The sequence below is a fragment of the Ambystoma mexicanum genome, chromosome 9 (assembly GCF_040938575.1).
Source record: "Ambystoma mexicanum isolate Mex_15411 chromosome 9, UKY_AmexF1_1, whole genome shotgun sequence".
NCBI classification, from domain to species: Eukaryota; Metazoa; Chordata; class Amphibia; order Caudata; family Ambystomatidae; genus Ambystoma; species Ambystoma mexicanum.
In genome coordinates, this window is record NC_090931.1 from 1,544,617,455 (window position 1) to 1,544,640,967 (window position 23,513).

The window sequence follows — 23,513 nt, forward strand, 5'->3', positions numbered from 1 at the left end:
TGAGGTTAAGACTAAATGTTCTGCACACTGGAGAGGTTCTGGCTAAGTGGAATCAAGAGAGCTGAGCAATCAAGCTTTGTAGAATCTGTGGAAGTCCAAGTTAGATATAACATCCTGAGGTTAAGACTAAATGTTCTGCACACTGGAGAGGTTCTGGCTAAGTGGAATCAAGAGAGCTGAGCAATCAAGCTTTGTAGAATCTGTGGAAGTCCAGGTTAGATATAACATCCTGAGGTTAAGACTAAATGTTCTGCACACTGGAGAGGTTCTGGCTAAGTGGAATCAAGAGAGCTGAGCAATCAAGCTTTGTAGAATCTGTGGAAGTCCAGGTTAGATATAACATCCTGAGGTTAAGACTAAATGTTCTGCACACTGGAGAGGTTCTGGCTAAGTGGAATCAAGAGAGCTGAGCAATCAAGCTTTGTAGAATCTGTGGAAGTCCAGGTTAGATATATCATCCTGAGGTTAAGACTAAATGTTCTGCACACTGGAGAGGTTCTGGCTAAGTGGAATCAAGAGAGCTGAGCAATCAAGCTTTGTAGAATCTGTGGAAGTCCAGGTTAGATATAACATCCTGAGGTCAAGACTAAATGTTCTGCACACTGGAGAGGTTCTGGCTAAGTGGAATCAAGAGAGCTGAGCAATCAAGCTTTGTAGAATCTGTGGAAGTCCATTGAATCAATCACTTAAACATCTGTTAAGGGAATGCAGAGGAACCTGGAAAGTGCGTCCGGCTCTCCTTCGGTGTTTTGTTATTAAAGAGGAAGGGATTATTGCCGATTAATCTCTATTATCAAGTGTGGTGCAAGTTCTAGAAAGTTGCAATATAATTAATCCAGTTTGAGTAACGCTGGGCACTAATCACCAACCCAAACCATAGCTCTCAACCATTTGTGTGGCAAAGGCCGGACTGTATTTGTGGCGGGTGAGAGGCCCATAGAAAGGAATGGGCGTGCAGGAGGCTTGGTGCGTGAGTCACCCGCCAAACGCAGCCTTCTCCTGCAGCAGGAAGCCGGGTCTATGTTCACGTTTTGCCTCTTTTCAGCTTGTGTCAGCCTTTTATGTTCTTCCTATCTTTCATTCATTTACTATTATGGTTTTATCTTTACATGTTTTGTATTTCCAGAGGTTTTTTAAGCCATAAACAAAAAATAAAATGCCCCCAGAAGATTCCAGCAGCCGAAGCGTTCCCGCAAAACACCACGATGACGTCAGAAGTCACGTGAGGAAGCGGGCCGTAGACACAACCTATAAGGAAGCGCCTTTTCCGACTCTGCGCTACATTTCCCAGCAGGCTTAGATGTTGTACGTCATGCCGCGGACCCACCAGGGAACGCCCCCTGCCCACGTGCGCTCCTCGGCCTCGTGCTACGTTTCCCAGCGGTGAGCGGCGCTCGTGCTGATTTTTTGGAGCTGACTCTGCTGCTTTGCTGCGCTCGACTTCCTCACGCACTTCTCTTTGCCTTATCAGCCTTGGTCTCCGCGTCTCCCTTTATGTAGCGTCTCAGAGCTCTGATTAGCGTCTTGCAGCTGGGTGAAGTGTCAGGTGTCCTGCGCAGGCGCGGTACAGCGCCGCGCCCCTGAAGTGTAACAGGTCTCCTGTTCTGCGCAGGCGCAGGCCAGCCGTGCCCCGCTGATCCGCCCTAGTCTCTGAGCACCCTCATCTCCTGGTGTGTCAGAGAATGTGATTAGCGTCTCCCGGCTGTGTGAGGTGTCACCTGTTCTGCGCAGGCGCAGTCCAGCACCCGGTCCCTGCAGATCAGCCCCAGTCTCTGAGCACCCTCATCTCCTGGTGTGTCAGAGAATGTGATTAGCGTCTCCCGGCTGTGTGAGGTGTCTCCTGTTCTGCGCAGGCGCAGTCCAGCTTCCGGGCCTTGCAGCTCAGCCCCAGTCTCCGAGCACCCTCATCTCTGCCTCTCTGGAGGGTGTTGCTCTGAATCCTGAACGCCGTCAGTGGAGGAGACTCATCTAATAGAACAAAGGAGTAATGCCTGCTCAGGGGCCAGATGAGGTAAATGTTCTCTTGTGCTTAGGGGCAGGGATCATTGCTGGCAACTGCACCCATGTCACGAGGAGCGCTTACACTCACCCCTAGCAGCATTTGGAAGATTACTAAATGTGTTCTGCATCCTCTTTGTATGCATAGATGTCATATTTGGAAGCCACATTATTCAAGGTACAGCTCACCTCCCTTCTCACAGCACACCCTTTGTCCCCACGCCCCCTTATCAGTCAGGTCCCACCCCTGCCACTTAAAGGGGTCCGCACAAGGCTCCTCTGTGTCGACACTCTACTTCAACCCATATGATGAATCCCTTGGAGAGACCTTTAGCAAGTGCAGTGTCCATTTCCATCTACATCTATATGCAGACGACACACAGATATACTTCCAAATGTCATGGCCATCACAACTCCACACCCTCAAAACCTGTCTCTCCACCGTCACCAACTGGATGGCCACCGATTTCCTAAAACTTCAACCCCTCCAAAATAGATAACATCCTCAACCCCCCCCCCCCCCATCCAAGAACTTGCCACTGAAAACACACCCAAAACCCAATCCACACCTGTCAAAATCCCTTGGCTTCACCATCGACCCCCATAGTTCTTTCATACACCCGATAGCAGCTGTCACCAAAACATGAAATCTACATCTAGCCTATGCAAATTCAGACACATCCGTCCTCCTGATCACTTCTACACCACAGTGCAAGCACTTTCCCTCTAAGCTGGAATACATCAAAGCTCTTCTCAATGGACTCTGCAACAGCACCCTTGCCCCTTGCAAGCCATGAAACACACAGCAGCCGGACTCATCCTCCACCCCCCCAAACATTCACATATCACCTGGCAATCACAGACCATCACTGGCTTCCCGTACCCATGCCTTCAAAGGACTCTACTTTGTATTCAAACCCATCCACCCCAAAACTCCATCTTACCTTCATGAGAAACTCAAACCCATCACCCACACAAACACTGTACAAGCCAGCCAACACCTTCTACAAATTCCACTCTGCCCACTCACGTGAACTTAAAAACAAGAATTTACCCACTAGGCATCCAAGTCACAGAACACCATAACTCTTTACATGTGCACTGCATCCCCTTTCAGAAAGAGCCTAAAAACATACCTGGTCCCCCACACATTACCCTGCCTACCTCCACTGCTATAACTTTTCTATCCTAATCTTCCTATTCTTTCCTAAAAACATTTGGTACCTTCTTTTTTCAATTCTCTCCTTTTCAAACTCTGAACCATGTAAGATGCTCCGAGTCTATCAGGGTACTGCTAGCTCTAAACAAACAATTCAAATAAAATGCAGTCAGAGGCGTGGTTTGGATCTAATAGTCAAATACAAGCTGAGCCAGCAAATCATTCATGCCACACAGTGTCATGCTTATTTACACACTGCAACAAAATACAGACATTCTTGCCTCCCCAAAAGACCCCTCTGACTACACAAAATCCAGACCTGGAATTGTACACTCCTCTCCCACACAACACAAAACACCCAAGCAGTCGTCCTTTAAAAAGGCCTTTAGTCTTGTTTTTTTTTTTTCCTTCAAAGCCTGGGACTTGTACATTTGTCTTCATCATTTTAAATTTAGGACAGCAAGTCCCAGAATATAGAGAAAAGGTAGGGCTGGATGCTTTTATCCCACATGGCATGGAGACATTTGACATTTGGAGAGTTTTGTAATCCATTTCTGCTATCTTTCCTCTCAACCCTCACAGCACAAAACCAATACCAGATGTCCTGATTCCACACCCCCACAATACAAAACCTAGACATTGCATCTTCCATCCCCATGTTGCCAACCCATGTTATCAGGGAGCTGACGTGTATTCAATACTCAAATAGTAACCTTTACAGCTTGCCATCAAGAAATGAGAAAGACGTTTTTGATGCAAAATAAGCATTTAATCAGTGCACAATTCAAGCTTAAAAATGAATGTATAGTGTGTTTTATTGTATTGGTCATTTATAGTGGGCTTCATGACGGACTCCCTCAGCTTCTAAGCCTAGGACCTGATATCGAACCGATGTTGCCTGTTATCGTCTTGCTCCCAAGGCAAGCTCATTGCCCCTGATGTGTCCCCTAGGCCCATTCATTGTTTACCTGTGTAGAATAAGTTAAGGGCAAGTGCAGCAGCTTAACGCTCCCGTGTTACCATGAGAAATATTGCAGCATTTCAAATTCACTCTTGCAGTACTTACCAAAAATGCATTCTACTTTTATATAAATATTAACATTACAGTAATTCGCAGGGGTTGTCCCGGCGGCCGCCCTTCCACTAGCAATAGGATCCCCAGGAAACCTGCAATAACTGCCTAGGAGCGGAGAGCATACCCACAGCCGTGCTTCCAGCAGCAGCAGGAACCCCAGGAAACTGACAATAACTCCTGGGAGCGGAGGGCGTCCCCGGAGCTACCCTTCCACAAGTAGCAGGACGGTGTCCTCGCAGCTGCCATTCCGCTAGCAGCAGGAACCCCAGGAAACTGACAATAACTCCTGGGAGCGGAGGGCGTCCCCGCAGTAAGAACATGATATTTTCATCCACATGTTGGTGTGCTATAATGTTACTGAGACAGATCCTACCGTTTATAGTAGATAAGGACCGAGCAACAGTTATAGGGACTCTCACAAATTTGCGTTTGGATTATTGAAATGCACTATTGATAGGAGTAACAGCATTCCAACTGCGGAGACTGCAAGTGGCACAAAATGCTGCAGTCAGGCTGGTGTTCAGGGTGACTAAATCATCCCCCATTTCCAATCTACAAAGGTTTCTACACTGGTTGGCGGTGAAAGAGTGTATAGAATTTAAAACCCTCTGCATTATGTTTAAATGTGTGAATCAGTTATCCCCTAGCTATCTGTCAGATAAAATTTGGACTTACAGCCAAGTTCGCCACTTACGCTCAGGTGACGGGAAGCTGCTGATGGTGGCACGATTTAGATGCGTGAGTAAAGGGGACAGAAGATTTGGAGTCTATAGACCAAGACTCTGGAACTGCCTCCCGAGAACTATCCGAGAAATCAAAACACTTACAGCATTTCGCAAAGCTGTGAAGACCTACTTGTTTTGCTAGGGGAATTTTAATGGGTGGTTGCTAGACTGTATAAATAATGTTTGACCTGATAAAAAGCAGCTCTTCTCAAGATACTATTATCTGACATCGGCGCCCAGACATGATTGATTTCATCAGGTGCACGATATTAATAACTCAAAATCAAATCAATTCAAACCACAGAGAAGTGGGAATTGAATGTTAAAACAAGCAAGAAGGCAGGTCAAGTGGACCTATTATTTTCCTACAAGGAACATTAAGCAAATGCAAGTCATGAGCACTGCAGTGCAATCATGGGGAAGGGAATCCTGAGAACTTAAAGAACTAAGAAAGGCTTTCTTGAGAAAGGGAACCTCAAGACCCCCCTTTTTTTGTGAACTGTGCTAGATTGAACCTGGGGAAGGGAAGACAGGGCATAACATTTGTAAGACAAGCAGCTATTGGAACTGTATTGAACTTGTGAAAGAACTTACGCTGAATACAGCAGAGACTTTACTTTTGAACACTATTCTGTTGGCTAAGAAGAACCCCACACCATGGCCCTCATTACAACCCTGGCTCTAATGGTTTAACGGCGCCGTAAAGTGCGTCGGCGCCGTTAAACCATTAGCGCCTGATTACAAGGCTCCCTTAGCGGGTTGGAATTTAACGCCTGCTTTTTGCAGGCGTTAAAATCCAAGCCGCTAAGGGACCTTGGAGCTAATTACAGCGACCGTAATTAGCGCCTTCCCCATTATGCCCTATGGGGCAAAAATGGGAATGGGGAAGGGGCCATGGTGAATGGGGAATTACCGCCCCAGTCAACCTTGGAATGGGGCGGTAATTCCGACATCCACCATGGCGGAGTTGGTGAGTTACCGGCATGGACCATGGTGCTAATAGCACCATGGTCCTCCGCCGGGGTTGTAATGAGGGCCCATATTTATTTCTAGATGTGAGGGCAAGCATAGGTTTTGACAGAGACAGACTTTTGATTTGGACTTGCAGACACAGACTTCCCTTAGTTTTCTTTAGGAAGGGACATTCCCATCACAGTTAGGGCAAGTTAGCCGTTACACCATACTGAGCCTTAATAAGGCTTTTGATATTGAATTTCACAACTGTTGTATGTGTCATCTCTTGATACCATGCCTGTCTCAGACTACCCAAAGGCACGCATCCACCAGCAGCATTACCCCCAGGAAACTGCCAATAACTCCCGGGGAGCAGAGGGCATTCCCGCATCTGCCCTTCCACTATCCGCAGGACCCCCAGTAAACTGCCAGTAACTCACAGGGAGCAGAGGCCATCCCCGCAGGCGCCCTTCCACTAGCAGCAGGAGTCCCAGGATATACGCATACATTCTGGGGAGCAGAGGGTATCCCTGCAGCCAGGGGACGGCTCATCCAGCAGCTGGACCCCCAGGAAACTCCCAATAACTATCAGGGAGTGAGCACATCCCTGCAGCTGCCCTTCCACCATATGTTCGAAATACTGATGGAATAGTGATCTATCTGATCTACAATTATAATATCCTCAGAGGATTGCATGCAGTGCAGCTACAGCATGTAAAAGGCTGAGTACCCTGGATCTATTCAAAGGTGGTGTATATTCCTTAGTAGACACAGGTTGTAATTGTAGCACTTTTATATTTAAATTAGTAGTAGAAGAATGGTTAGTGATTTAACTAAGCAGTACGAGAGGACTAGGCGGTATCACCCAAAGATCAAGTGAAGTAGGTTGCGTGGCCCTCTCAGAAAGAGGGTTAGTATTAATATTTTGCGGGTCTGTAGGTGCCATCCAAGGATCTAGAATAGTTGTGCTATTGGGGACATTGGGAAAAGTAGTTGCATTCACAAATTGATCCGGCACTGCTCCCACTATACCATTTCCTTCAACAGCATTATCTAAAGGCACAGGAGATGAACAAAGTATAACCCCAGGCCTAACTGGTACCCCATCATTAGAAAATACATTCAGCAAGGGTAATATTGCAGGTATACATTTTTCCAAAAAAATGCACGCATTTTTCCGGGTCTTAGCTTGTTTTCGCATACATAAAGGCATGAGAGACAGATTTAACTTTCTTTTTAACAGGTGTCTTTTTGATCAGAAGAACTGGGTGGGAGCTGAGCTTGATAGAGTTAGTACTTTGAGCTGCAGGTGCAGAAAAGGTAGTTGGATAATAACCAGACAGCACAGTATTGGATCCCTCATCTTTTACTGACTTGCAAGCACGATTGATACTTTTGTGGAGAAGAATGGATTGTAGATCAATGTTATTCTTCATTTTCTCACACTTTGAAATGAGAGGTGTAAGCAAGCATTCAAAGGCCAGGAACATAAAGTTTGAGGACATACTAGTCGTGCTTAGATCACATGTATATTTGTCAAAACTTCAGCAGTTTCTAGTGTGGAGGAATTTCCATGGATTACACTGTCAATATCATGCGGGGCCCGAGTGTTGAGGTTTAAATTGTTCACCATTGAATGGTGGCTCATGCCACTTTCTAGTAAAGTTTTTAATAAGCACTAGGTCTCCAACATATAACTTAGGTGCCGATAGAAGTTGATTTGGGTTGGTTGTTTAATTGTCTTCTTGTGTGTTCTGAGACCAACGCCCCTTGCGCTTGACTTGATCTGAAATGAGAGAGATGCTAGCGGTCATACATGTCAAATAGTCCTGCAATTCATCACCTAAAGTTTTAGCTACACTCTGGGCATCACTTCTACTTCTAGATGGTGGTGAAAGGAGCGTTCTCTTTCGCTGCCCTGCAACTAGCTCGAGAGGGGTGAGGTGATGCTCTGCTTCTTAAGGGCATGTAAGGCTAGGTGGTAGGCAATATAGCCATGCCTTCTTCAAAGTCAATTTAATCTTGGAAATCCTTTTTTTAAGGAGGCCATTGAGTCTCTCGCATATGTTGTTCGCTTGCGGGTGATAAGCAGAAGAAAACTTGTTCTTTATATTCAATAGATGCCCTATTTATTCACTTAACTCATTAACAAATTGTGGCCCATTGTCGGATTTCAGCACTTCACACACACCCCATCTCGGAAAGACTTTGCCCACTAAAAACTTTGCTGTGCAAGTTACATCAGGGTGTGTACACGGACCTGCCTCGGTCCACCTAGAAAAGGGACACACCACCACTAATAAATACCTATATCCATTACACACCTGCAGCATATCGACATAATCGATATGTAAATGCTGAAATGGACCATTCGGTTGAGATATTACCCCTCCAATTGTTCTTAGTGTATGCCCAGCAGTAAACCTTTACACACAATTCAGTTTACCATCAATAGTGCAACGTGCTTCAACAAATTCGGAATGAACCAGTCTTCCGCAATCGTAGCAGCAAGACTTTCCCTAGTTACATGCAAGGGGTAATGCAGCTGTTCATGCGCAAGCTTTAATAATGCTAATGTCAAAATAATGCTTCTGTAGTGGTTAAATAACACCCCCTTCATTTCCACAATTCCTGCTCTTCCTGTGGTGCGCTCCTTTGAATCTCCATTAATTGGGTTATCGATAATTTATTAAACCCTTCTTGCGCTAACATGGTTGTAACTACTTTTTCTTTAACATGCTCAGTTATCAAAACTCTAAAAATCGGTGGAATATGCAACCCTTTTTGGCACCTTTTGACTGCGGCTTCATTCCCGCAAGATATAAAATCTGTTAGCTTAGTATGTGCTGTGCATTTAACAACCGCTATGGCCACTGGGAGTTGTAGTGCCTTAATACGCCTGTCCAATAAGGATGTGTGTTGCACTGGAGTGATGTCCGTACAGAGGTGCCCCTCCTTTTCCAAAGCGCTATTCGTGCATGTACAGTTGACGTCACTTAGGCAGAGTCACTGTACACCATCACATCCTGCCCTTTGTGTTTCTCGAGCGTGACAATAAATGCTAATAATTCTGCTGCTTGCGCGGAAAAGTGGGACGGTAGTCTTGCACTTGGTACAACTTCAAATTCTCCATTTCATCTGTGTCTCACTACTGCTGTGCCGGGATGCCTTTCCCCACTAGTCTGATCAGTTTTCAAAGAACCATCAGTAAAGAGAATTTCCCCTCCTCCCGCTAAAGCATTTTCAGTATATCATCACAAAATTCAACATAATTAGCACAGTCATGCACATGATCGCCTTCTTTTGTTGGTTCAGCTATAAACGTGGCAGTATTCACTATTTTACATTTTACAATTTTAATTGTTGGGTTTGAAATCATTACCTCGTAAGCCGAAGCTCTTTGGGATGTCAGTGTGCCTTTGAGTTTCTCTAAAAGGGCAAACAGAGCATGCTCCACGAAGAAAGCCATAGAGCAGGCAGCCCATAACAATACTTGTAGACTTCTCAATTGCAAATGCAGTAGCTGCCAATGACTGTTCGCAAGGAAAGTGTCCTTTCATAACTGGGCCTAAAATCCCACTGTAATACGCTAAAGGTTTGTACCCCTATGTAGTTATCTGCGTAAGCACTGCTGTCATGACTGTCCCATTTGACTGTGAAAAAAAAAATAATCCTCAGCATAATTGGGAATTCCCAAAACAGGGCCTGGAAAAATTGCTTTTATCCGCTCCTCAAACCCTTCCTTCCTCCATTTCTTCAGCCCATTCTAATTTTACTTTTTCCACCTGTGCTTTCTTTAAAGCTTTCTGAAGTGGCCTTGTATACGTACTATAATCAAACACCAGGCTCTGACATAGTTGTATAAACCCAAGAACCTTTGCATCTGCTTCACTGTATTTGGCTTTGGCGTCTTCATAATCGCCTCAGCTCTTTTAGGTGTCACCTTCTTTCCTTCATGTGAAATCAATTGCCCTATGTATAACACCTCCTCTTGGCAGTATTGTAACTTCTCCTTGTCTACCTTATATCCATTGTCTGCTAGAATAGACATCAACTGAATAGAATCTTGTCTGTACTCATCTTCCGTGGTGCTACAACTTAAAATGTCATTGGCGTTTTGTATCACTGCACTCTTAAGATCAATATTGCCTAAATCCATCTGTAGGACTCTGTTAAAGATCGATAAAGACTCACAGTACCCCTGGGGCAGCCTAATATGTTTGTAGAGTTTGACGGAACGCAAATTATGTAAAATCTTGTGAGTCTTTGTGCAAGGAGATTGAGGAAGAATGCATTTTTCAAATCGATCACTGTGAAGTATCGAACTTCCACCGGGGACACTGCATAGTGTCGTCACCGGATTAGGGACTAAAGGAAACTCTGCATCTACAATATGATTAATCGTTCTCATATCTTGTATAAATCTCCATGACCCTCCTTTATATTTTTTTATCGGTTACACCCCTCTTTTCTATCCTTATCCAGTATTTGATGCTCATAAAGAACACCACTTCATCGTCTGTTTGGTCTTCCCTGAACATGTCATCAGTTATATCAGTCAATCTATACCCTCCCTCAAGAGCTATTACTGTTCTCCATGGTCTGCCCTCATCATCTACTCCTTTGAGCATTGTCATTTGCTTTAGTACTATGGCTGCTTCTAATTCTATAGGGATAGTCTGTCCCCCCGCTTCGTCCATAGGTATTCGTGGTCTAAACAAAAACTCATCAAGTATTCTCACAATTTTTCCCAGTAAGCCAGGTAGCCATGTCAGTAGAATGCTCACTCCATATAGAAAAATCTCTCGATCTACTGGAACGCCTCGCAGAGCCACGTGCCATGTGAACGTCAGTATAAATTCACCCACGTTTCAATAGTGTATCTCTGAAGTGGCGCACACTATCCCTTGATCAGTTAATGAAATTGTCATGTTAAGTTTTGTCATTAAATCTCTTCCCAAAATGTTAGACGGTGTCTGTCATGAATATAACAAGGGAACAGACATGTCACACTCTCCTATAGAGATTGGTAATTCATTAGTAAAATGAACTCGACTCGTAGCTCCAGAGAACCCTTGAGCATTCATGGCAATTCCCAACATTGGATATTTTCCCTCTCGTATAATTGAACAAGTAGCTCCAGTGTCTACTAGAAAAGAAAATGATTTGCCTCCTATCGTCACATCGACCCTCAGTTCCTCTTGGGGGTCTGGTGTTATAGATAGTACTGAACACAACAAGTCACCCTGTGAGCTGTCCTATTGTTGGTACAGGCTCATCCCCGTCCCTGTGAAAGGATTTCCTCCTACCACAGTGACACCTCCTATTCTGGGTGTCAGTGTTAGGGAGAATTCGCCAGAATGGCTAATTTTCCTTAGCTACTGAGTCCCTCAGCAGGTTTGCTGGATTTCTAGGATTTATTTTGTTCACCTGGTAAGAGTGTGAGCCTTGTTTCCCACTCGTACATGTGTTTTGCTGTGTGTGTTTAACATATTCTTGTGTTCATAGACTGTGGAGCCTCACCTACTCCCTAGGCATCATCTTTTTACTGTGTGTTACACAGCACCTTCAGTGCAGTGACACAGGATTGTCTTTTAGACTTCTCAACTCAGACTCCATTTTCTGGGACTGACAACTATCTCCCAGAACATGTAAAGTTGCCATTGACTTTATTAGTCTTTTTAAAATCCACAGACCCAGTACAAACTATCTTACATAGAGTACTGGAAAGGGTTAATACTTATCCCTTTTTGTCTGTTTCTCTTGGAACATTGTATCGCTCCCTTTTCATCAAGGCTTGGCTGGTGGCAGTGGTAACTACCCTATTTTTCCTCCCGTGGTTATCTTAAATAACCTTGGTATTGTTTTAGGCTATCTTGGTAGCATTGAACTTAAACCCGCTAGACCATATACATTTTTATACGGTTCCGGCTGGGTTTATTCGCCATTTCTTTTTGAAAATGTCTTTCTCGTGTTTTACTCTGCGCGCCAAACCAGGTTTGGTCCCTTTGTTCGCCGTCCTTTTGCGGGCTTCTACACAGAAGCCCTCCTTAGGTGCCTGAAAGTCTGGGTAGGCAGGATGTGAGGGTGGGGTTTTAGGACCCCTGCCATGGGTTCCCTTGTTAACCCAAGTCACACTCCTGTTTGATTGGCTAGGTGACTGTCCCGCCAGGACAGCCACCCTGCTGTGCGATTGACAGCCAGGCTGTGTGAATGGGGGAAAACTGCATAAAAAGCAGGTTTCTGGGTCTGGAAAGGCAGAGTGGCCACTGGAACGAAAGAACCAACGAACTGACAGAAGGACACCTACAACGACTGAACCACCCGGTGAAGCCCTGCTGCAGGTCTGAATCTTCATACTCCAACGACAGAGAAGATCCACCAGGAATCTTCCTCCCCTGAGCTGGTGGGACCAACCAGTTTGCCCAAACTGCAAGCCAGGACCCCTTCTTCTGGTTGAATTTGCTGTACAGAGCTACAGTGAGCCGGACAGCCAGGAAGGTCGGACCTTGCTTGGGTTTTAAGGAGCGCACCTTTTATTTGTTGCTTTGCTCTGCTGCTGGTTTCTTCCCTGGGCAGTGCAGGACCCTCCAGTCTTCCTACTTGATGTCAGTCCGACAGTCGCTTCAGGAAATGTGAGCGTGCAGGAACTGTCAGGAACATCCGCCTCAGCTACAGCTTCTCCATTTAAAGGTACTGTGCAAATTTGTTTGTTTCATCCAACCGCGGTGAAAGTGTGTGAAATCTTTCTCCAATCCGAGGGCTTATCCTTCTCTACTCTTTAAACTAACTTTTCTGCCGACCAACTTCGTCCGGAACTCTTGGCAAAGACTTAACTGCGAACTACCCTGAACTGTGTGATCTTGAGCAAAAGATTTTTGTCCTATTGACTTTGGCCCTAAGCCTTTTTCATTTGGTTCCATCACTGTAGTTCCTCTTTCTAGATTGCCCTGCTCATTTACCTGTTGGTGCTGCTCAATTTTAGTCTAACCTTGTCTTTCCCTCCCTTTTTAATTGCTGAAGTGCCATTTTGCTCACACTTCATTTTGAGCTTAACTTGGCCAGAATCTATTGGGAGTGGTGTGGTGTATTAAGAGTGTGATTTTTCAACTGCTTTACTTTAGTGAAATGTTTTACAACTGATGTGTAAATAAAAGTATATTCTTTTACTCAGAAACCATGAGTCAGTGTTTGTTTGAATCATAGTACTTGCTGTCCTTTGTGTAACTATTGATACTGCTCACTTGCTCTAGAGATACGTCTGGCTGCTCAGCCATCGCTACCACTTTACTGTGTAGTACAGGCTTGTACCAAAGATGAACTTGTACTGTCACTTGTAGTGTTAGGTTTGTGGTGTTCCCAAAGGGTACTGCATATAATTCTGCCTAACAGTCAGCACTTGTCCCGTGTTTGCATACTGCTGTGTCTGCATAGGGGCTTGTTGCGACTGCCCTTGTAGTGAACTCATTTGCACCTTCTCTTGCAGTTGCTGTACCTGCTGTACTCATGGCACTTGTGTCTGCTAAAATGTGTGATCTTGGGTGAACCCTTCTCTAGTCTGTGTACTATATGGTGGAGGATACGCTGTCCCCTATTGAAAAATAGAGTACATGCACACCATATGTTAGGACCTTGTTTAGAAAGAATGAACTTATTATATGTTTGGGGCACATAAGGCTCAACAATTCTACTAAATTACAAATTTGTAAATTCAGAGAGCAAAAAACATGTTAAACAAATTCTCAGAAAATTCCCAAAAATTCTAGACAGAGGATGCAAATCAGCATACTCAATTTCAAAATAACATAAAATGTGAAACATTAGACAAAGAGCTCAACACGTTTCGAGAGAATAACTCTCTTCTTCAGGAGCGGTGTATCCTAAATCTCTTAATAAGAGAGGGAACTGGAATTCTTTTTTACAACAACGATGTCCTTTCCGCAGCTTAATGCTAACATTCGGCCTTCTCAGGTCACAATCTTTTGTCTTGTGAAGTGATGGTTACGGAGTAGTTAAATGCAGAATCCTGCAATGAATATAGATAACATAAAATTAGTTTTAGGGGGAAGATTAGGTGGTGCTTGTCTACTTGTGTGATGTATTAAAGCAGGTTACCTGTGGCGCGATGTGGAAAGAAATCCGAGGTGGATGAGCTAGTTCTTCATAATCGTAACATAGTTTGCGGATGCAGCCACGGGCCTGTAATATAGGGAGTTAGCTTTAAATGTCTGCTATTCATGTTCACTAATCATACGATGTGTACAATGAGTAGTTAATGGAAATGTCTATTGACATTGCGTGCATGGCGAATTCATCTGTCGGGTAATTGCTCACCTTGGTAATCGTGGTAGTGTGGATATGGAGGAGAGGACCACCTCTCAGTGTCTGCATGTATCTTCTACGCGATCAAAGAGAATTCCGCGTTCGCGTTCATGGGATCAGTGAAATCGACCTTGCGGCCGCGGCCCTGTGAGAGAAACAATAGGTTGCTAGGAAATGGCTGTGTGATGAATGCATGTTATCCAGCAGAACGTACCCACGTTCAATAGAGAGGTTTATGGGAAATGTAGTGCTGAGATGTCTCATTATTCATGTGTAGTTACCAATTGTAGAGTGTGACTGTACTCTATATAGAATAAGTATCTTGAGATATCCGTGTGCAAAGATGCTGCTAAGGTTGCCAGAGTGTAGCATTAAAATTGATGATATGCGCCGCTGACTAGCAGCAGGTCTGATTGTGCAGCGTTTACTAATAACAGTATCAGATGACTAGTTAGATATTAATAACAGAGGTAGCCATCATTCCACAATATTACCAAACACTTTAAATTACAACAGTTTTGTTAATCTTGTAACATTCCCTCTAACCACGCATAAGTGGTGTTCGAAAGAGAAAGAAAAAAGTGAAGAAAATGACTGTCAGAGTCAGTACATTAGGGGAAAGAGATTAATGGTCAAAGGCAGTCTCGCCTGAAGTGTATTGTGTATTACCAAGTAATTCAGGTTTGAGATGGTTATGTGTTTGGGGACATTCTTTAGTAATGCCCTTAGTGCTGATAGTTCTAAAAGTGATCTCGTAGTGGACTGCATATGATCATATAACCAGGAGGAGGATAAGCTGTCCCCCCCTCTCTTGAAAATTGGCCATTTTGTACATTCCCTTGGCTTACACATACACGTCCTATGTGCCCTGTCATCCCATAAATCCAACATACTGGGGGTGCCTGTCTGACAAGTCCCCCTTGGTTATGTCCTCCCTGGGTACTCTGATTCTCATTCTGTATATTCTGAAACCCACCTTGATTATTTTGGAATCCACCTCCTCTTCCTCTATAGCCCATAACTCTGCCTCATGGCACAAACCCATATCCACCTTGATCCATCGGGCTCTGATTACTTGCCTTTGATGTACCCATTGCTTCCTGCATTCCCAATCCTTCTCCACTTGTCAGTATCGCCCCTTCTATGGCAAATGTAGACAATGGGCCTCATTACGAGTCCGGCGGCAACCAGCCGTTTTTTCCGGCTCGGTTACCGCCGGACTCATATTACCATTCCGCCTCTGTGACCCCCCGGAATTACCAGGGCATTACGACCCTGGTGTCCCAGGAATTCCGGAGGTGGAATTCGGTAAATCCCAATTCCCATTGAGTGCCATAGGACTGAATGGGAATGGGGATATGGAAACACCGGCACCATCTCGTGATGGTGCTGGTGTTTCCAGATCCGCCTGCAGGCGGGTGGCGTTAAACCCGGCAGGCCAGACCTGGCGGGAATGACGCCTCCCGCCTGCAGCACTTGCGATCGGGCGGTCCAGAAATAACAGTGGCGGCGGGTTTACTGCCACCTTTATTTCCGGACCGCCCGACTCGCAATGAGGCCCAATGTTTTCTGAACTAACTTGGCTTCCTCGATTTTACGAGTCTCATCTTTCTTCTTATTTTTCTCTTGTAATAACCGACAATGGTGTACTATCGTCACTGTATCTCAGCCCAAGGCTTCGCTTCCATCCTCACTTGTTTCTTCATCTGCCTCTGTACTGGCTTGGGCAACCTCTGACATAAAATGTGGTAAAATAATGCCACAATTTTTTCCCACGGCTCGCGAGTTTCAAGTTGCCATTAATCTTGAATGTCCTGAATGTAAGCAATGGGGTCTTCATCTTCTTTAATCTTACATTTCATAATTGCACCCATATGTACCCTGAGAGCCCTCCACATGTCTGCTCTACAATTATTAAACAGCGTTCCATCATGCACTGTGTTTTGTGCTGTCACACTTGAATATCCTGCTCTCCTCCAGTCATTAGCCCTTTCCCCAAAAATAACTGCCAGGAGACCTTTTATGTCCCCTATGGCCAACGTGTTTCCTCCTGTCATTTTAGCTAATTTGTATATGCGTTTCCCGGCGCCCGAAGTCAAACTAAGGAGCTTGCACCTTAAATTATCCTTGTCCATCTGCGGCCATGGGATATACTGTGGTCTTGCTCCCCCTTTTTCCAATAAGGGAAACTGTGAACCCCAGCCCAGAGTCGGCTCCGAGCATTAGCTTATCTATGGCAGGGACGATCGTCCCTGTCTGTCTCCTTGTCGGTAACAACCTTAACCTGCTCACATATGGGGGCGATTCTCCCTTCTCACTCTACGATCATCCTCTGGGACGCTATGGATATGCTATGGGATCTGGCCTCCTATCCTTAGATTGTTCCAGATTATTTCTTTGTCAGACATATCTTGTCCCCAACTACTGTGACTATTATCTTCCTCACCTTTGTCTAAGTTGTCTCGGGAGGATAGCTCAGGGGCAACATGCTCACCTTGGAAGCAAGACGACACAGAGCAACACAGGTACGATCCCCGGGTCCGCGCTTAGAAACCTCTGGGTATTAAGCGCGTTATAAATAATCTATCATATCATTTCATAGGTGCAGTCTGCTTAAGGACAATGCTCTACTTTCGTGACTGAAGGGAATTCCTTCGTTGCTTTGTAATTGGAATGCTAGGGATTGATCTCTCTTACCCAGAATTCCATACTTCCTACCTTCCTTTAATTCTTGATAGACCTTATCGATCTTTTCCTCAATGCTCACTGCATCAATGTCTTCTTCTTCCAATACTACTCTAGATTCCATTGGTGTTGTATCCTTCATCAGAGGAATCTCTTCTATTCTGTCCCACCGTATTTCTGGGCTTGGCCCTACTGGTTCCTTACGAATGTGACTGGTACCACTGTCTTCTAATTTGTTCTATTTCTTCATCTAGTTCTCATCGCTTTCTCACATCCCTTCTAATTCTTTCTTCCTCTTGCCTTCATTCTTCTCTCCTAACTCATTCCCTTCTTTGCTCTTCTTTCCTTTGCCTATGTATTGTTTTGTCCCTTAGTCTTTCGCTACTGTAAGCTGGAGGTTCGTATATCGAATTACTATACCCTGTTCCCGCTTTCAATTCCTTTAAAGGGTACAACACTATTTCTTTCGTGCAAGTGCCTTCTACTATAGGTGAGGTAAGGGGAGCTGAGGCTCAACACATTCCTCCTTACACTGACTAGGTATCCCCTCATCAGGTGGCGGATCTTGTCTTTCTTCCTGGTACATTTTCCAAAGCTCTAAAATAGGTAATCTTTTTTCTAACCTCTTTCCTGTGTATGTGGTCATGTGTTGCAATACCGTTTTTGACAATGATCCCCTTGTGGCCATGGCATGAACGTTTTATCTGCCATGCCTTTCACCCATTCCGTACTATGCTGATTGAGCTTGGGATATGCTTTGGTAATGTCTTACATAAGTGCATCAGAGGAGGGTCTCCCATAATGACAAGTCTCAATTGACTGTCAATACTTATCAGACTTCTGAAATAACCTTTTATACATTTGCTTAAATTTCCACTTTTTCAACAATTTTAAAACCACAAATATGAGCGCGCACCATCAATCGCCACTCAAGCCTCTAATTTATTAATTAGCTATCTCTACCTTTTGATTGGTACCAATCACTGCGCTAGGCTTAATCACTATCGCTCGTCAACTTTTTCAGTTACTTTACAACTTCTATCGCTCTTCGATATTTATAATCAACAAACAACATACAGACTAGTCAACATTACACATTAATAAACACTGTGGTCCCCCTTTTCTCACCCTCCTTTTCTTTATTACCCTATACAGGGTTTGAGACGTCACCTTAAATAAATCTGTTTACACGTTATATGCTTCTGCTCTACCCCCGTTGGGATTTGAAACGTCTCCTTCAGAAACTCCCTTGAGCCAGGACTCTATGCGCTACCTTTTGTTCACACAATGTTTCCTGTTACTTAAAAATTATCACAACCCTATCCCCTTCATTTGCCATTCCCCTTAGTCTACTCACCATTTGTTTGTTAATCGACTCGAGGGCTTCGGTATCAACTCCTCCTCCAATCCGACCACTTCGCCTTCCATCCGCACAGCACCCGTGGAAACCGAACAGGGATTTCGTCAAAGTACCTGCTCACCGTCTCAGTTCTTCTTGCAAGTTTATTTCTATCGGCTGCTCTCTAATGGCGGAGGATGCTAGATATGCAGACAAACTAGTTTGGATCTTTTCAAACCATCTGCACTGCTACCTAGTGAGCATATGGCCCTTTGGTTATCGTGCATGCAATGGATGGGGATGCAGAATAACTCAGACACCAAATAATCGAACCAACTCAGGAAGATGGCAATGGTTGCTGTTTTATTAACAATTATCTAAAACAGGGAGTTACAGTGGACATCAGTGACGTTTGTTCGATCTCTCAGTGAATTTCTCATAAAAACATCCATGTATGCAAAAAAAACATCAGACGTGATGGCATACTATGTGGCAAATGAGAAAAATCTATGAGGGATTGTGATACGTTCAAGGGGAACATCTAAGTATACTTTCTATACAAGCTGGGATTGTGATTGGCTATCTGTCAGTTGGACAACTTATGCCTACCTCTAAAACATGTCATCTTCAACACTATTAAGTACACACTAGATCATTGGTCTTCAAACTATAAGACCCTTCATTATACAGCCCTCTATAATTGGTTGGCACGCTCGTGCCATGTCTGTAAAATTTGGTTCACTTAGCAGCACCTAACCTCAGACCCAGGTGCCAGGAGGTGGACTTGACTTTACCGCCCCACCCAATTAGCCCATCCTCTCTCATCACCCATGCCTTCTGCCATGAAGATTGTCTTTGAACTTGGCCTTGCAAAGTATTCTTGTCTCTGGGAATATATATCGGAGTGCGAGCACGCACTATTGTTGTTCTAGGACTCGACGCTCAACTCTATTTCCATCCCTGGCTCACGTGACAGGAGACCACAATTTGGTCCATTTTGCAGCTTTTAAATGTCTTAAATGAATAAAACTTGACACGCTTGGTGTTCTTTCTTTGCACCTTAACAAAGGATAATTCAGCTTCTCACATTCCCCGCCTTCAAGAATAGATAACCGGCCGTGGCTTGCTTCAGCTTTGACACCAGGCCAGACAACTTCACCATGCACATCTACGATATCAGCTTTATTCTTGCTGTGACACAGGTGTTGGCCTTTGTCTACAGGAGTCCTGGCTGACTAAATTAATGACATCGATGTCCAGTTTCTATCGAATGGTAGCTTCGTCTGCAGTCTATTCACTACATATAGCCAGCCTCTATGATCACTTACTCTACTTGCGTCACAGCATCTGTACAGTTATTAAATGGCTTGCATCTTCTGCAGTGCTTCGCACATGTGCAATCTTCTTTTCGCATATGAAAGTTTACTCGATTCTTAACTTCGTCATCAGTTTCTGTAAGATCCATTCATCCTCTTCAGCAGGTATCCGCAATACGTCACACTCTTTTCTTGTGATGTCACCAGCTTCTCTCACTCTTTTTCATATTCCTTCAGGGAGTTCCTCCCTCAGATTGTCGTCTCTTCGGGGATACATTTGATAGGGTTTTCTCAGCGGATATTTTCTTTCGAATACTCGCCGTGTTATAGTCACAACAGCTGGTGTCAAGCATGGCACGATCTCAGGCTTCCAACATATAGGAATTAGGGGGGTGGGATTTCCTGCAGAGGCATGCAGCTGCTCCTCTACATGCTTTTAATGGAAACGGCAGAAATGTGCCATATGGTACGGACTTTGTTGTCAGCTTATCTAATTCCTCATGATTGGCTCAATCAGAAAATGTGTATATTATAGCAGTTGCTAGTAAAATTATGACATTGTGATACATAACTAGTTTTTTCCAAAACTTTGAAAGGAGAACAAAATGACATTTACATATGGGAATTGCCATATGTTGCTCCAGACCCCTTAACCAATCCTGACTTGGAGTCTGGGTTTGGGAGGAGAGAGAAGAATAACTGTCCAATCCTAGTTACGGGAATTATTGCAGTGTACTCCCCAAGATTATAAAAGTGGTGGTGTCCTCGCTGCTATATAAGGGGGACTGCACACACAGAAAAAAACACTGTAAGCAGTTACATGCAAAAAAGGGTCTGTCAGTCTTATGTTGTTGGCAGTGTATCTTATTGTTATAGAAAACAAGACATATGATTAATGTAGGCAATTATTATAGAAATTGAGAGTTGGGTGGGGGAAGGTAGTATCCAAGGGAGAAGGTGATTGTACATTAATAGACACTCGTAGTTCACCATATTTCACTAAATGAAATTAGCGAATAATTCATTTGACTTGTTCTGTTCCAGGCTCAGGTAGGCTTCCACGATGCTCCTGCCTGTTTCTCGGAAGAGGATTGGAAGGTTTTGAAGGAGTGGCAGAAGGAACTCTACAGGAATGTGATGAAGGAAGTTCACCAAGCGCTGCTCTCTCTAGGTAACATAACTCCATTCATCTTTAACAAGTGGTTTTAAAGGTATGCAGTGATTTATATTGAATATAAAAGAACAAATGAAATTACAATGGATACAAAAATAACCAAAATAACTAATTCGGGAAAACACTAGAAATGGGGTTGGGCGTGGGAATAGTGCTTTTGTTGCTGGGGGAAAAGTATTAGTAAAAAAAAAAAGGCAGGCTTTGGGGGGGTGGGCCTAAAACAATGAAAAAGAAAGTCATCATTTTGGTATTAGTTGTTTTGTATTCATTGAAATTTCATTGGTTGTTTTAGGATTCGATTAAATCACGTCACCATTTTAAGTTCTACGAAATGGCGCCCTTATTTCAGACTCTCAGAATAAGTTCTGCTGTTCTGTCTTTGACGTGTGTACCTTTATATGCTTGTAATGTGATCTCATGCTCGTGATATAGTTCATGTTTAGGGGAGTCGGGCAGCTCCACATAGTAGCAGCAATGGAGGCATGAGGAGCGTGAGCTGTGAAAAGGGAAATACGGCACTTAACACAGTTAAGGGAGCAGGCAAAAGGCAACTTTACTTGTGGGGGGTGCAACAATGTCAGTATTGTGCCTGTTTGTGGGGGCAGGTTAATGAGTCAGAATAACAAACTAGTGTTATGTAGTGTGTACACCACGTTTTTCCCAACGCTCTCAATCGTAGTGTGACAGAGCAGTCTGGCTTACTCTTATGATAGGATGTGCTTTTATCCAGGTACAGTTAGGCACCCCCTCCTCCCTACCCCCAAATAAACCACACATAACATAAATAATAATACTGCAATTGCCTAGTATAAAAACACTGCTATATAAGTACTCCAGGTAAGTAAGCAAAATAACACGTTAGGCATTAAAAAAAAGTAAAGGGTTAAATTAACCTTATTCCCACCAAACCTATCAGAAACGTATGGACCCTACCCGATAAATACCAGCCACTTTGTAGGTTCACACAGGATTGAGTAGAAAGAGTAAAGTAATAACAGTAATACATTAGCAAGCATAAAAGTTCTGGGTCTTAAAAAGACACAGTCCAGCCAATGTCTCCTAGCAGCAACAAATAAATAGTTAGGGACGACAGCCTCATCACAAGTTTGGTGGTATCTTGGCGTAAATCTGCTGAGATACCACCAAACGGATTTACCATTACTGCCACTTGTTCGGGCAGAATTAGTGGCAGTAAGGCAGTCTTTATCTCCATTTATGGAGTTCATATGACTCCAGGGGGATTTCGGTAGAATTACTGCGGTAAGAAACCCCATGGGACCAAGTGGTGGTAACGGTAATCGAGCCTGGCTGTAATTCAGTGAATTTACTGGTGGATTACCACCAAGCTTGTAATGAGGCCCATTGTAATGCGATAAAGTTGGCTGAAAGGAGCAAACGATGGCTGCAAATGATTTGGTAACACAGGATACTGGGCTAGAAGAGCAAATTGTTAGTTCCACACTCCCTACATATTTTTTGGGTCATAGAAATCACTCCAGGGTAGAATGTGGTGCTTAATAGCAACAACCTTTCTTTGGTTACCAGTGGGGTTCAAAGATCAACTGATACAAAATGGCTTTTGTTGGCAGGAAGACTTCCATAGATGTCTCTCTGACCAAAAATGAAAGTCAAGAATTCAAGAAAGCCAGCAAAAAGTATAGGGGACTCACAACGTTACAAGAAGGGAACTCCTAAAAATTGAATTCTTCCCTAACTGCACAAGAGGAATCGTAGCAGTGACCACCCATTGGGGCAGATGGAAGGAAGCAAAAAGCAAACAGAAAATAATTCCCCAATACCTCGCAGTCTGATGTCTGTTAGATGGTTCTGGATAAAATGAGCAGTGTTTGCATGTTCTGTGTGCAGACGATGCGGCCAATCCGTCTAGCCTAGGCTGTGCATTGCATGATGAGGGCAGCTTGATGTGCACACAGGTGTTACTCTCTTCTAATGGCACAGGTGAAGCCAAATAAAGTATTGAAATTATTCCTGTTCATTGTGTATATGGAGTCATGAAACTGACGCCTGGAGCAATGCCAAAACATGTCCTCTTTCGTTGCTGAACTCTAGACGAAGCCTGTCTAGTCCAGTTCAATACCTAGTCGAAGTGCACATATCCAGTCATCCACTTTCAGCTTTATAAGACACTTTATTTGGATAGTCAATTTTCTTTGTCTTTCTTGAGCAAAAACATTGCATTGAAACAAATAGCATAAGTTGGCTAACAAAGCACCGACTGCAACAATGGCAGAGCCCCACTGCGTCTTCGTTCCCCTCAGCCTCCCACTTCACGGTTCCCGCCCTCTCATCTCCCCCTCACTCCCTTTTGACATTTCCCCAGGCCCTAAGTCTGTATACAATTTCTTCAAGGGATACAGATATTTCTTCCACTTTAACACTGAAGGTACCTTAGCGGAACCCCATTTAGTGGCCAGGGCCCTTTTTTTCCACCACCAGTCCCATGTGGATGAGGATCCTGCCTGCCCCCAGCACTCACCTCCTTCTCGAAGGTATGCAACAAGGATAGTTTGAGCCACCTCGGTATCTCTCTCCCCACTTCCTGAGATAGCACAGTCAGCACCTTCTCCCAGTATATTGTAACCTGTATGCACTCGAACAGCAGGTGAAAATAGGTACCCACCTCCCTCTTGCATTTCAAGCAGGTATCGTTCTCTGCCTGGCCCTTCCTAAGCAGAGTTGCCCTGGAGTAATAGACTCAATGTAATATCTTTAGTTGCAGTTCAAATCAACAGTCCATCTTCCACC

General features: G+C 44.1%; 1 protein-coding gene across 1 annotated transcript in view; it reads left to right on the plus strand.

Annotated features, from left to right (window-relative positions):
- Nucleotides 1-1,868: 1,868 nt before the first annotated feature.
- LOC138489490 (zinc finger protein ZFP2-like) overlaps nt 1,869-23,513 on the plus strand; it is a 208,953-nt gene continuing 187,308 nt past the window's right edge. The window contains exons 1-2 of the mRNA XM_069617231.1: nt 1,869-2,011; nt 20,618-20,744. Of these exons, the coding sequence (XP_069473332.1) occupies nt 1,988-2,011; nt 20,618-20,744 (151 nt within the window). The 5' untranslated portion in view covers nt 1,869-1,987. The remainder of the gene's footprint in view (nt 2,012-20,617; nt 20,745-23,513) is intronic.